Here is a 16,145-nt window from a genome sequence, read left to right on the forward strand (position 1 = left end):
ATCTCAATTCTTCTTTTTTAAAACTTTAACAAGAAAAAAGGAAATTTTGGACGTATTGTAGCATCAAAGTAGCATTTACTTTTTCTCTTACTTCTACTTTGAGTCTATCAGAGCCTGCAATGCGCAGTCTGAGCTGAGAATGAAACCCTACTTTAAAACTTTAGCAGAAAAAAGGGAAATTTTGGACGTAGTGTCAAAGTAGCATCTACTTTCTGTCTTACTTTTACATCAAAAAAGAGAAATTGAGGTTCAATGTAGACGCTAAATTTTGACTTGGGAATATAAACCTTGTATTGTAATTGAAATCTGATTCTCATATTATTAAAGATAAATAATATTTTGAAATTGATTATAAATAGAATCAATATAATTATATATACAACTTACACACACATTTCTTTATAAAGAAATTGTGTGCGCGATAGAAAATATCATAAGATTATTATAAATGTCGTTTTATAATACACACAAACAGGTAATATCACGGAAAAGCGACAAACGTACCAGAACCAACAGCTTCTGTGCTCCTTACAGCAATAATTACGATCTAAGAGTAATAAAAGCAAATAAATTCGCTTTAGTGTCTCTTTAGCGCTTAGGCGATTTTGTTTAACAACGCTGCTTTGTTTGAAGTGAGGATCAAGAGATAACAGAGAAAAGTCTACATTCATACACTAAAGTAGAAAGCAAACGCCCGTGTAACGCAAAGTATTTTTTATATTTTTTTCAGAACGACCGGTAGTCCCGCTAGTAAGTCTCCGGCAGGCGGAAGCGGTGGTCCCGCGAGCGGTGCAGCAGGTGCAACAGCAGGACCTGGTAGCGGAAGCAGCAATGCAGGAAGCGCGGAACCTCGCACGCCAACCGCCGGACTACAGAACAAGCAGCTGCAAAACGTCAAAGGAGAACACCCTTCGGTAAAATGCTCAAAATGAATCCACAGATTTCTCACAATCAGTCAGAATAACGTGGCAACACAAACTATAGAATTAGTAATAATCATTAAAAGAATTGAACTAAAAAAAGAATTAAACTAGAAATTTGCAGATAAAATTATATAGAAATAAATAAAATTATTATTTAAGGAATTAATATATGTATATATATGGGTAAATATGCATAAAAACAAAGTACCCTCGGAGGTCATTGTCCTTGACATATGTTGTCAAAGACACCTCCCTGAACAACAATCTGAAGGTTTTAGCCGTCGCTCGTTGTTTGTTAAAAAATTATAAACAAAAGAAGTTGCGGCAATAAACTGTTATTTTCCGACACCGTGTACATTTTGTTCGTGTTGTAAGCGTGTAGGCAGGAGGGGCTGCGCCCTCCCCCCTGCTCCCCCCTCACGAAAAAATGAAGAATTCAATTAAGTGTCAAGTAAAGAATTCAATTAATGTTCTACCGATGTTCCGAAACGTGGAATATTACTTCGCATATCTCGCCAAATTCTTTCGATATTTTGCGTGTGACAATTATTATGAGGATCTAAGAAATTTTCTTTGTGATTTACTGAATTGTGAGTGTAACCGTACATATTGACGTTGTTATATGCCTTCATTTTTTCGTGAAGGGGGAGCAGGAGAAAGGGGCGAAGCCTCTCCTCCTGCGGGGGGGCGCAGCCTCCCCCTGCCTACACGCTTACAACACGAATAAAACGTACACGGTGTCGGAAAATAAGACTTAATTTATGATATTTCTTTTGTTTATAATTTTTTAACGAACAACGAGCGACGGCTAAAACCTTCAGATTGTTGTTCAGGGAGGTGTCCTTGACAACATATGTCAAAGACAATGACCTCCGAGGGTGCTCTGTTTCTGCATATTTACCGTAATTATTTAAAAACTTTGATTTTCCAATGTATATATTACTAAGTAGTCAACAATTCTGTGAAGCGATAAAAGTAAATTCAATTTATTTGGAAATAACTTCAAAAATAATGTGCGGCGTCTTATTGGTCAGCAATTTAATGTTAAAAATACTACTTTGTTTCTTAACTTTTGTCAATAAGTGTATATGTTCACACGCAATTAAACAAAAATGATGATAATTTCAATATATATGTATATTAGAACATATTATCTTATGTATTTTGTTATATTTCACAAACAGAGTTTATATGTGAGATGCGCGTAAAAGTGCGCACTAATAGCTTTTGTTTCGCGTACAAATACATCTGCAATTATACTGAAAACGCGTGATATCACGGCGAATATTGCAATATATCGCAACCTGATATTAGTGTGCCTGCCTTCGTAAATACGAGAGAATATAACTGTTCATACATCAAATATGAAAGAAAAAAAGAAGAAGAAAATGTTCATTAAAGTTTTTTGCTCGAGATTTTGTTTCTTTTACGCAAATAATACGATTTTAAAAGAATCAAGTTTTTCGATCAAAACTCTAATTGCATTTCTCTTTTTCGAAGCATGAAATTCCCGTAAAGAATCTCGAAACGAATAATTTTCTGAAATAGGAAGGAAACGAATGTGTAAAAGTCGCGTATCGATGATTGTGTGTTACAGAAAGCGTTCTTGCAAAGCAGATCTATCTCTTTGGTCGACATGTATATCGACAATTCGGAACCGAGTGAGAACGTCGGCCAGATCCACTTCAGCCTCGAGTACGACTTTCAGAACAGCACGCTTATACTGCGCATTATACAGGTCAGTCGAAGTTTCGTACATGAATGCGCTTGTATTAGAAACTTGACTCTTTGAAACTACCAAACCGGCTCTTTGCTTTGATATTACGCGTATTTGTCTATGCACGATGCATGCATCAATTGTCAGCAATCGGAATATTGTACTTGTACAGAGATAGAGAACGTAACAATAATGTAAAATATAATATCGCAATAATAAAAAATATATGCTCTATGTACCTATAAACCTATTATAATTGAACATAATAGATGAAAGAAATCTAATTCTGGTAAATATACAGAATAGGGGGAGCCCCCTCCGATCGGCTTCTCGTTCACATATATTATAAATATGACCTTCCTGAGTACGTTTCAAAACAAAAATCAAAACAAAAAACAGAAACTTTCGAGATATGCTACATATACACACATTGTTGGCAACATAAACATTACTCATTTCCTTCTAAAATGTACACGGTGTCGAAAAACGATAGTTCATTCATGAAACTTTTTTTGTTCACAACTTTTTTATAAACAATGAGCGACGGCTAAACCCTTCATATTGTTACTCAGGAAGGTAATCTTGATAATATATGTGAACGAGAAGCCGATCGGAGGGGGCTTCCCTTTTCTGTATATTTACCCTAACTCTTTATACAATACAATATTATACAATATTATGTGAATAAATGAACGTTTTATATTAATGTACGATAAAGAACTGCGCTGTGTGGAAAAAATATGTAAAATTTGTTTAGAGAACATATCTGATATTCTTCTATAACACAAGATAGATATTAATACAATATTTTTCAATTATTTTTGTAATTTTATTGTCAAGTTCTTTAATGTGCACATTAATAGACAGAATAAGTGTTGCGCATTTTTTTTTATATCAATAACACAAAAAATATAAACGAAAATATATACATACTTTTAACTGTGATCTTTTATGTGTAACATATCGATAAAGGCCATCATATAAATCGTCGGGCGAGACGCATGTTGTTGCGCCGAAAATTTAGTTCTCTCACTCTGGAAAACTAGGACGTCATACATTACTCTCTGGTTATAGCGAGGACTTTTGAAACTCGTCGCACGAGTCTCAGAAAAATAGAACGTTCAACGGACGAGTACTTTTGTTGTAAACAAACGCATAAATTCCGTGAGCACTGAATTTAACCCGCGTGATTTAACCCGACATTAGTGAAATGTTTGAGCATGCCAAAGTCTCTGATCATAATTAAAATAAATCAAACGATTTGTATAGTCATGTTTCTAATATAAAAATGTTCTAATATAAATGTTTCTAATATACGCGTAAAACGCGTTTTTATATAATTTTTCTATATCATATATTTTTTAACAAAACCTTATATTTCTATATTAGGAGATATTGTAGGGCAGATTTTTTTTCTCTCAATTAAAGTTTTTTATATAAAAGTAAAATTATTTTTTACACGCGAGCATAGGTTTAAAAAGTCTGCGTTATTATTAGTGTGTGTCTGCGTCAATATTAACTTCATCGTTCTTTAGGAAGATTAACTATATGTCGTCTCTATGTGTGTACTGTGTGCGCACTATTTTTAGTCAAAAATTATAATGGAATTCCGTTATATTATCGTACAGTTTATCAAAGAAACAGCATGCCGGTAACTTTTACTTCTCAATTTACATCCGACCTTTCTCTTAGTGAATATTTCATTGCCGTATAGTCGAATTATTTAATAGAGAAAATCTTTTGCGAGAGAGAGAGAGATTTTTGGCTTATATTTTTTGAAATTTTGGTATATCAAGGCACATTAAAAAAAATGAACAAATCACATTTGTAGTTCTTTTATTCGTAACATTTAATAATACACGTTTTCGCAACATCTCTCTTTTTTTCTTGCTGTTAGTCAGATAATTCAGTTAATTTAACATTTTGAAGTATAAATGTGTTGTTTTTAATAGCTAGTAACATGCGCATTTTAAATGGACTAAAATATGTATCTCGGTAAAAACGCCCGAGTCGAAATTTAGCGTCTACATTGAACCTCAATTTTTGAAAAAAGGAAATTTCGGACGTATAGCAGCGTCAAAATAGCATCTACTTTTTTTCTTACTCCTACTTTGAGCCTATCAGAGCCTATTTTGAGCCTATCAGAGCCTGCAATGCGCAGCCTGATCTGAGAATTGAACCCTACTTTAATACTTTAGCAGAAAAAAAGAAAATTTCGGACGTCTAGCAGCGTCAAAGTAGGATCTACTTTCTCTCTTACTCCTACATAAAAAAAAAGGAATTGAGGTTCAATGTAGACGCTAAATTTCGACTCGGGCGGGACTATGCTTTTATTATCCTTAAAAATTTTTATCTTTTTTCTCTCATTGTATCTTTCTCTCGCAACATAAAAATTTGTGGCGTCTCGAAAAATTCAAGCCGAGCGTTCAACCAAAAACATCGCATTTATTCCATTTATGTCCGATATCTTTAGAGAGACGGACAAGAGTTTGAAAGTAGAAATGCATTTATATGGAAATTTCTTTTACTAAGAGTAAGGATTTTATAAGACGAAAAATTTTTACATATAAACTTTATCGCGTGTGTACGCATGAAACTTGAAAATTTATATAAAGGCTTGCTGCATTTTGCATGCACAGTGTCGTTTTCTTTAAAGAATTTAGCTCACGACGTATTGACGTTATAAAATTCAAAAGTCTGACGGGCAAATGAAAAATGATCGGCCACTTTTAAATGGTAAATATCTTCAAGGCCACGATCACGACTTTTCAGTACTGTTGAGAACATAAAGTTGAAGAGACACTTTTAGACAAAACTTATTTTTCAAAACACAGGCGGGCCGCCAAGGCCGTTAAGAGGTGTTATTGATTTTGTGTTGACCGTTCACGTATCTCTCCTATTAACAGCATCGACTGTGCCGCACACAAAAGCCACTTACAGACTCGCAATCTGTCTAAAGATGCTAGTTATATCACGGAAGCTGTTGCGCATCGTACTGAATTCTCTCGTCGTGGAAGATGAGAACAGTTTTTTTGCTAAGATGGTTTATAGTATGAAACGTATCTCTTAAATTAACAACTACGTCTTGATTTTTTTCTTGATCTCAACAATTACGCGTACATACATTATATACATTATATACATTATATACGTACGTACAGACGGCGTCATTAATTCGAAGAATAGGCGCGGGGATCACATAAAAAGTCCAGTTGATCCAAATTACCCATTAGTCCCAAAATCGGGTGTCCAGTTGTGGACACCCGATTGCTACTAGTTAGTTAGTACGGCGCCCGTTGGCGCTACGAGCAACCGCCCCGCTTGCCCTCCGATCCCCGCGCCTATTCTTCGAATTAATGACGCCGTCTGTACATTATATCCATTTATATAAATTTTATATAAATCGATCATTTTTTATAAAATTTTTCTTCAAATATTAATTAAGGGGATCCTAAGTGAGTTTTCAAAAAATTGAAATTTTTTAAATATTGCTGTTTTATTTTGTTATATAAATTTGAACTTCTCTTATTGTATGTACTTTACTTAGACTTTGTAGAAAAGGATTTATTAATCCATACAGTCAAAAAAAAAAAGATTAGTTGCACACAAAATTCAGATTTATCGATAAAGCAAACTTACTTTAAGATCCCCTTAATATTACACATCAACGCAGCATGGTATTAAAATTCTCTTTTTTTAACAATCTATACAATCAACTATTGTGTATCAAGTATGCATTGTGTGTACAGAGATTTATATCAAACTTTACTTTTGTATACTCCCTTTACTTTGGAAGTACACGAAGAGGCGCATGTGCCGTATATCAATCACTAAAGGCTTGAGAGCGACAGAAAGTTTATCGCTTTTTAAAATTCTGATGTTATCTTGACACGATAAACGGATTTTTATACTTCAGGGTAAAGATCTACCGGCGAAAGACTTGTCAGGCACTTCCGATCCGTACGTTCGTGTTACATTGCTCCCGGATAAGAAACATCGGCTCGAGACAAAAATCAAAAGGCGCACGCTGAATCCGAGATGGAATGAAACGTTTTACTTTGAAGGTAAGCGGATGTGTACTACAATACTTCTCGTATTAATCCAGCGTATTTTCTTTTAGTAGTAAGCGGAAAAAAAAAAAAAAAAAATGAAAAAAAAAAAAAAAAAAAAAAGAAAAAAGAAAAAACCAATTCTCTTCGTGTAAGTTAGATACGTACAATATCGTGTGCACATACATATCTAATTATATAAAAACAGTTTCAGAAAATTGTAACAAAATAGCAGTCTCAGAACAACAAACCATGCAATCTGAAATATAATTCTAATTCTGTAAAACTGAATTTATTTACTAGCGAATGTACGTATAGCTACGTACACACATATATAAAGAATGACTTCAAAAAGAAGTGAAATTTCGCCCGTTAATAAATGACAGCTTATGATGAGACATCCCGAGTCGAAATTTAGCGTCTACATTGAACCTCAATTTTTGAAAAAAAGAAATTTCGGACGTATAGCAGCGTCAAAGCAGCATCTACTTTTTTTCTTACTCCTACTTTGAGCCTATTAGAGCCTATTTTGAGCCTATCAGAGCCTGCAATGCGCAGTCTGATCTGAGAATTAAACCCTACTTTAAAACTTTAGCAGGAAAAAAGGAAATTTCGGACGTATAGCAGCGTCAAAGTAGGATTTACTTTCTCTCTTACTCTTACATAAAAAAAGAAAACTTGAGGTTCAATGTAGACGCTAAATTTCGACTCGGGATTGGTCACAGTAAAATTTTACATTAAGCCTACTTTTCAAAATAAGTCAAAGTTAACTTTGATCTCGCCTATTTCCGAAACGAAAAGTAAACTCAATGTGAAATTTTTCTGCGATCAATGTCTCATCATAAGCTATCAAATTTAGCACATTATTTGGTTCAAAATTCGAGAACCCCGGACGATTTTTAAGATCACTCTTACTTTAATATTCACACATGAATATCTTTAATCTTTCTTTATCTCGAGATGAGAGAATGTATGTTAAAATATATTCGCGCGAATGATAAATAAAAATGCGATTATATACTCTTGAACAAAAAATTAATTTTAATATTTCGAGAACATTATCTCTTTCTTTCATGAAGAACTGATATTTGAGCGGTGTGCAAATGTAAATGTGTAATTTAATATAGTTTACGTATTTATGTGAATCCAGGCTTCCCCATACAAAAGCTGCAAAGCAGGGTGCTACATCTGCACGTGTTCGACTACGATCGATTCTCGAGGGACGATTCCATAGGGGAAATGTTTCTGCCGCTTTGCCAGGTAATTTGGCTAGACGCGTCTGCTTGCAATTTACGCGGTTCAATTATTACTCGCGGTAGACGCGCGAATTAAGGGATTCACGACGAATATGCGAAATCTGACGTGTACATCTCGCATTCGCTCGTCTTACGTCTCTATTCCGCACGGCATCTGCAGCCTGTTATCTCGTAATTATTAATTGCCGTCGAATTAAACGAGTGAGTTTCGAACCGACTACGGAACAATTACGTGCGTTTGCAAAAAATGCTTATAAATTATTGTAAAACTCGAAAAACATTACAATTGGAATTCAAAACTATTACTCTTTCCATTTTATTACAATTATTGAAATCACTTAATAAATAGTTGTCAGAAATTATTGTTGTTCGATAATTTCAGTGCGCAATAACACTAATTGTAAGAGACATATGCGCGGGTGATAATTCTATGTTATGCATACATTGATTTTCCAAGAACAATCTGTAATAAATGCCGACAAATAGGTCGTTCTGCATTTTGTGGCACTGTCCTTGCATAAAAAGATTGATACACACAATCATTGCTTTATAGATATAACAAATATAATTGTAGCACGACAAATATAATAATAATAATAATAACAACAGGTAATTGAATATAATAAAATATACTTACGTAATACGTCAATTGCGATTAGCAATGTTTCGATTTGCCGTAGGTCGATCTATCGGAGAAACCGTCATTTTGGAAGGCTCTCAAGCCGCCAGCTAAAGATAAATGCGGGGAACTCTTGTGTTCACTGTGCTATCATCCGAGTAATTCCATATTGACGTTGACTCTTTTAAAGGCGAGAAATCTCAAAGCTAAAGATATCAATGGAAAATCAGGTAACGTTTATATTGTATAGCTCACACGTTATATTGTGTAGCTTATCTTGTGTAAAATTACATGTATACAAACCAAGTACTTTTGAAAAATTGTAGTTTTTAATATGCACACATAACGCGTATTTTAAGAGAATTGTAAAACTTTTAGAAAAAAAAAATTATGAGAGCAATTAATCATCATTTCAGATCCGTACGTCAAGGTGTGGTTACAATTTGGCGACAAAAGGATCGAGAAACGCAAAACTCCAATTTTTAAATGCACTTTGAACCCTGTATTTAATGAGGTATTTTCTTTCAACGTACCTTGGGAAAAGATCAGAGAATGTTCTCTAGATGTGATGGTGATGGATTTCGACAACATTGGACGAAACGAACTGATCGGTCGGATTCAGCTCGCAGGTAATTCGAACTTTCACTACTACTTCGCAACTTGTCTCACAAACTATTTAGGATTTCTATAGCAGACGATATTTTGTTTTCTCAATTTACGAATTACTGGAGTTCCAACGTTTTAAAATAAAATAGTCTGCGTTTATATTCGATCAAAAAGACTGTTTTTTTTTTTGACCGAGAATGAAGCAAAGTGACGAACAAAAATTCGACAAAAACGAAAGAAATTTAAAACCGGCGTGTGCGTAAAAACGCACACGTGAATTCCTTTCAGGAAAAAATGGAAGTGGCGCGAGCGAAACAAAGCATTGGCAGGATATGATCACAAAGCCGAGACAGACCATTGTGCAGTGGCATCGCTTGAAGCCTGAGTAAAGGATACGCTTCCCTTGATCGACAACAAATGATATTCTGTCGAGCGAGTTCTCGAAGTTGAAGTTACGTTAACGAGGCAACTTTTTCTTTTGCCCGATATTCCCGCAACCGATCTCGACGAGCACCATTCGCAACGACTGTGTGCAGCATCCCTTTCCCCTTACACATCGCACTCACGGCGTTCTTAACGATGCTGGTCGTCGAGGAACCGTGCCGATCGAAATGTTAATCGCGATTGAAACGAAGCGTTTTTATTGCTTTTTGTTGTCTAGCTGTCATTCCGTAATGACGAATTACGCGATTCTAGCGTTATTGTAACACAGCGATAAAACTTGAATTCTTCGAAAACGATTCGGTCGTTAGAACACAAAGCGCTCTAAACGCTTCGTATGGCATCGCCGAACTTAACGCGATGAGAATGCGTGGAATCTCTGCAGAAATTACAGTCGTGCAAATGGCAGGCACTTTAACATAAAGAAGAGGAAGAGCGATAGCTACGGGCGAAACGCCGTAGCGAAATCGAGAAGCTTCCCCTGACATGTCAAGTGCCGTTTTCTGTTTTCACCCTTCTCTTCCTATTTCCTTCTTCCGTGTCTGTCCTGTTGCCGCCCGGTGCGACGATGAGCGATACAGAGACTACAAAGTTATCCTCGTGAATAGTATTCGCTCTACGACGAACACTCCGAGCGTTTGTTTATCAGACGACGCAATCGTCTAATGGACGTTGTTAATCTTGCGGACGGTTTGTGTTGTTTGAGTCTTGCATGCGCTCGCGATGAGATTATATATGCATTGTCACGGGATTCTAAAAGAAAAGAGGCAAATAAGTGAAAGAGAGATAGATACGTCGCGTTTTTGGAAGAAGTGTTGCTTTTGCGAGAAAAAATTAGTGTTATTATATAACACTAATATAAATATCAATTTCTCGCGATGTGTGTGATAGGTTTTTAGTGAAGTTCGCCCGTAGAACGGAGGGTTTGTGTACAATATTTAAAAATTTCACTACTGTGATCACATTAACTCAGAACTAAATGCGATAATCATAGGCAACGTCATCGTTACACGCGTACCGTCTTCTTTCACTTGCCCCTTCGAGTTCATCTAAATGGAGTGAATTATTTTTTCGTCAAAGAACGAAAAAACAAAGAGAATCCAAAGAACGGCAAAGCTGATGAGTCGTAGGATAATGAGTATTAATTCAGCATAATAGTAACGGTTACGCATACACATTTATATATTTATATTTGTAATAAATATTATTATACGCATTATAGAGTTACGTGACCAAGATTTAGCGAAGACACGTTTGTTGTCTCTCTGTTAAATTTGTAAAATTCATCCTTTTCCAAATATCTACAGTGAAAACTCCCGTGACAAGCTGAATAAGTCTTGTATCAAACAAAGTTGAGCATCTATTTTCTTTAATTCTGTTTGCATTTTTCGATCTCTCAAAACTTATACATAAAAAAAACTAACGTGCAGAAATGTTTGGTAAAATTGAGCACATTTATACAAATATATGATCGAACAATAATTATAAATACAACTTTAAAGCCAATTGTACAATTGACATTTGTACATTTAATATTATTTCAACATTCAAATTTATATTTTTGGAGATGTTTTAAATTATTTTTGAAATAATTTCCTGTGGAAATCATTGCCTGTTATTTTTCGCGATTGCATTATATACACTGACTGGCAAAACCCTTAACATTTACAAGATTTTTAGCCCGCCTCAATATTTTCCCATTACAGATACTTTATAGTTAGAGTTTCATTACGTTAAACTAAAAGTTAAAATATTAAAAAGAAAAGTAGTAAAAAACAATTATTATTCAATATAATATGTGCAGTCATATTGCATAAAATTCTATACAGAGTATTTCTAGTAAATGTTAAGGCATTGATGCTGATCTTTGTACGTATTTTACTCTTTCTGGTCGTACCTGAAAAATATGTCAGAGATGAAGTGAATCTTCGAGATTGCATCACATCTGAAGTGGCTTTAGAATTACTTTGCTAATAAAGTTTCAAAATTGAACTACTTTATTGGAACAGCCTTGTTTATCGACTATGCAGAGGCGATCACATTTCGGTATAATTGGATAGAGTAGACTTCCGGAATCAACCTCGCTAAAAAAAAAATCATTGCATACAATTTCCTTTAGTTCTATCAAAATATATGTAACAATTGGTTCATTGACACAAATTACACACATAACATTGATGTAATCACTCAGTAATGCTACACATATAAGTAAAGACAGATGTTGACAAAACTTTCGCAAAAGATTATAGTCATAGTTTTCACAATCGTTGATATTTGTGATGTTTCGAAAATACAACAAAAAGAAAAAAAATATAAACGAGATAATAACATGAAATTGTTACTACCACAAAGCGTGCCCCTCTCACGGGCGAACAATTTGAGATAGTCCGTAGGAGACGAGCAAAATTTTTATAGGGATGGGCAGCAGTCAATAATTAGTATAGTATAATCAATTATTATCGGTTATTACACGTAATAATCAATTACTTTACTCATTATTGAAATTATGTAAGCAATAATTATTCGAGCGAAGCAGCGCAACAAATCCTCAGGTGAGTTCTAGATGAATAATATGAAAGATGAATAAAACAAACGAGAAAAAAAAAGACATTTATACAACGTCTATTCGTATAATTGATTTTTATTTCCAAAGTTTTCTTCTAAATTTTAGAATGATAGATGATAGTGTGAAGTGTAGCGAAATTACTTACAAAATTTATTAGTTTTGCCCATCCCGATCTCCATGTTAGTTTCGCTTGACTAGCATTGATCGTGATTATTTACCAAAGTAACGAATTCCCTATGGCGTGATTTAACCCCTTGAGGACAATGTCGTGATACACTCGACATAAGAAAAATTTTTTATCCCGTTCTCAGGGAGTTAATTATTACCAAAGCCCAACAAAGCAGAGATATTTTTGACGGCACCTTTTTGTATTGATAAAATCAAGGTGATTTTGGAATAATTCATGCAATCGGCACATCTCGCGTGTGACGAAAAGAACAAAAAAAAATAACGTTATGTTATATCAGATAGTCTGCTGTTGTTAACAATAATATAGAAACACGAGTCAAATTCATGCGCGAATTTGCTCGGTGCACTCGGAGAGTGTACGCCGTTGATTGATGTAAAAAAAAATAAAAATAAAAAAAAAATAAAAAAAAAAATAAAAAAAAAGAGGGAAGACAAACGATCCATACTATATTTAAACCAAGTTTAGCGTTATATACATATACATAATATATATATATATATATATATATATATATATATATATATATATATATATATATATATACATATATATATAAGCGTACATATATTATGTGTGTCACATGTAATGCAAACATACAATTGTGAGATATGTGTGACATAATCACAATGATTTGCTGTGCCGCGTGTGTGATACACATGTTTCAATCCCTGACTACTATCGCGTACTTCTGCTGCGCAGGAGGCTTTGTAAAATCTCGCTCACTCGGTAGCGCATGCATAGCAGATTGATCTGATAAACACGGCAGAGAAGTTTCAATGAACCGGAAAAGAAATTCCATTGTTTTCATATAAAAAGTTTGTTGGCGAGAAAGTGTCTATTTAAATGTTAGGAAACTTGTGAAACGAATAAATCTTTAGAAGCTGAAACAAGAGATCGGAAGAGAATTGGTAATACAGGGATTCAACTCACTTTGAAAAGAGTGATTCAACTCACAAGATTCAACTCACACTGCTAACGTTAGATCTTGATTTGACTGCTTTTCTTCTTCGCGATATTTGCATTCTTGTGGCCTGTGTTTTGAATTACAATAGCGATTAGAGTACTTGTGGGAACAAATGTATTCGTATTCGCGAAAGTTGTTTTATATATTCTTTGATAGAAGGACCTTATTTGGCAGGATAGATCTGTTCTGACCAACTTTTCAAACATGAATGACCATTTAATGACGTTTTCTCGCGTACGAACAGTCACCGAGATATCGCAGACATTGCGAGGTTGCGATCATAAGGTTTCTTGATATACATGTTTGGTGTGATGAAACAGGAGTATCATTATTAAAGGGATTATCTATTTCCCTTTGTTGATTCCTACATCCTACATCCTTCTTACTTTTCCTCATATCTTTCTTTTGCAATCGCGACAGATGTATTTCAGAAATAGTTTTACATTTAAATGTGTTATAATTTTGATCGAAAATGTTAGAGTTTTCGTAATTACAACAACCTTCTGTACCGCGCACGCGGAAGAGAAGAGATACCGTAATAGATTAGTGAAAAAAAGAAGAGGAAACACACAAAGCAAGCATAAAATAGTCTATTATATACATATATTATATACATAACAATGTGAGTAAATGGTTATATTGATATATAATATTATGCGGAAGTATCGAGTAGCACAAAAAAATTAGATTAATATTTGTATGTTGTTGTAGCCTGTATACATTGTATATAAGATACAAGAGTGTTTCCCGGTTTACGTATCACGTTAAAATGATGGTATATAAATATCGGTACTTCGAAGTTCGTTATAACGTGAAAATTTAGCAGATCCTCCTTACCGTTAAATATTGTGAGTGTAGAATCGTTCCTAGAGTTCCGCGAGTCACACAGGGTGTTAGAAAAAACGGAATAAAAAGAAAAACAAACAAGAGAGATATCTCTCATTCTTCAGTTTGGCATATGCACTTCAAAGTTATTCCTTTGTAATTTTTTGTCAGATTAAAAAAAAAAAAAAAAATCCTAATGACGCACAAAATGTTTCGAATACTTTTTGATGATTATTTTCTTACTTTACTTGAATTTTAACTTATTTGATACTTTTATTTCTCCGAGATTTACAGTTAACGAAAATGCTTCTTTGTCTTTGTTATTTTCATTTTGAAAGATAGCAATTGTTTTCTTTCGCCACTTTCTGGAAGATTATAGCGCAAAAAATAAAGAGACAAGGTGCCAAAAGAATTTAGAAACACATAAGATCACACTCATTGCTCGTCGATCATGTCGCGTATACGTGTCAACACGGTGAAAAAGATTGCACGTAATGCGATTTGATTGAAAATATTACATGTACTTGCATCTCAATATCTTTTGTACACGAATGTAAGCCACGATGTACAGAGTAGAATAATGATCTACATGTTTTCGTATAATAGCAAGGATAATTTTGACATATGTATGTAAAGTTTCTAGATTTTGCAGAGAGAGTCTCTATTCTTCAATTTATTTAATTTCTTGCGTACATTATCTTGTTTTTATTGTTCTCTGTGCACACACTCTCTCTCTCTCTCTCTCTCTCTCTCGATATATTTTTTCTATAACATGATGCTTACGATATACTCTAAACGCGAACGCGGATGGATACAAATAATTTAAATTTTTTAGGTAAAATTAATATTATTTGATAAATAAATCAACAAAGACGTAAAGACTAGGTTTAGTTGTAAAAGTTCAAATTAATCGTTCGTATTCTCGCGTAATTTTATTTGAGACAAAGTAAAAAATATACATTTCTCTTTAAACAGCGTTAAATGTAAAATACAGCTGCTATTAAACTTGCAAAATGTTAGTTAAAATAATATTGAAGTTTATTGACGCAAATTGAGTGCCAGTCCTACTCTCTACATCTCTCAACATTTCGATTTGATTATTGTTTTTCTTTTAAAGGATTTTTACGAAATTTATACGATCTCTTATCACAAAAATTTATTTGCCATCCATGATGACGAATGTCTCACGATAGTCCACGTCAAATTTTACTGTTTTTTATATTTGTTCAATCTTCACATTACCATGGTTTTAACGTTTGTTATAGACTGGGTTGAACATGTAATACTTAAATATTTAGTGTAAAGTGAAAAATGTGTGTGTTAGGTATACTAATCCGTATTGTGATGCATATATGTCGAAGCGTAGTCGTAGTATACTTAGTTGAGGATAAGTTGAAAGAATGAGTTAGAGACAGCAAAGCGATTGTGCGACAACGGAAATGCCAGAGTCGTTCGATGTTCGACTTTAAGTTCGCGCAGGCTTGCAAACAATATATTAATTCTAGGTAAGTTAAGGATAATACGCGAAAGCAAATGAGAGGAGGAAAACGAAAGTGTCAGCAGTACTGCTACCGAGTAGTGTATGCGATAGTCCGAAATGGAAAGTGACGTGGGCCTTATATCATGGATTACCTCAATTGTAAGCAGCTTAAAAATGCAGTTTTGTGCACGTGATAATGTCAACACTGATTTCAAACGAAGAGAAAAATGTACTACCGTGATATTCGTACTAGATACTAATAAAGGAGTCAGTTTTATCTTCCGATAATGGTTCGCTGTTGCACGACATTTCTTCTGAAACGTGAGTGTGTACACGACATATATTTGATGCTGTCGAGCCCGGAAATCAGGAACTCGTCTTCAATTCTTTGCACTCGACGAATTTTTGTGTTATAGATACGTTCGTTTTGTTACTAAGAAAAAAAAGAAGACAAATAAAATCAATTTTGTTTTTTTTTCGAACAAATCGAAGGAAAATTATTGTTTTTC

At 34.2% G+C, this 16,145-nt stretch overlaps 1 protein-coding gene across 6 annotated transcripts in view; it reads left to right on the top strand.

Annotated features, from left to right (window-relative positions):
• The window catches only part of LOC109858359 (synaptotagmin-7), a 198,021-nt gene extending 186,114 nt beyond the window's left edge, over positions 1-11,907 (top strand). For all 6 annotated transcript variants that reach the window (XM_020435505.1, XM_020435506.1, XM_020435507.1 and 3 more), the window contains 7 exons: positions 731-914; positions 2,521-2,661; positions 6,557-6,704; positions 7,840-7,949; positions 8,626-8,794; positions 8,981-9,193; positions 9,459-11,907. In XM_020435505.1, the coding sequence (XP_020291094.1) occupies positions 731-914; positions 2,521-2,661; positions 6,557-6,704; positions 7,840-7,949; positions 8,626-8,794; positions 8,981-9,193; positions 9,459-9,559 (1,066 nt within the window). In that variant the 3' untranslated portion in view covers positions 9,560-11,907. The remainder of the gene's footprint in view (positions 1-730; positions 915-2,520; positions 2,662-6,556; positions 6,705-7,839; positions 7,950-8,625; positions 8,795-8,980; positions 9,194-9,458) is intronic.
• The last annotated feature ends 4,238 nt before the right edge of the window (positions 11,908-16,145 follow it).

This window comes from Pseudomyrmex gracilis, unplaced genomic scaffold, assembly GCF_002006095.1.
Source record: "Pseudomyrmex gracilis isolate BER0280 unplaced genomic scaffold, ASM200609v1 scaffold_199, whole genome shotgun sequence".
Taxonomy (NCBI): domain Eukaryota; kingdom Metazoa; phylum Arthropoda; class Insecta; order Hymenoptera; family Formicidae; genus Pseudomyrmex; species Pseudomyrmex gracilis.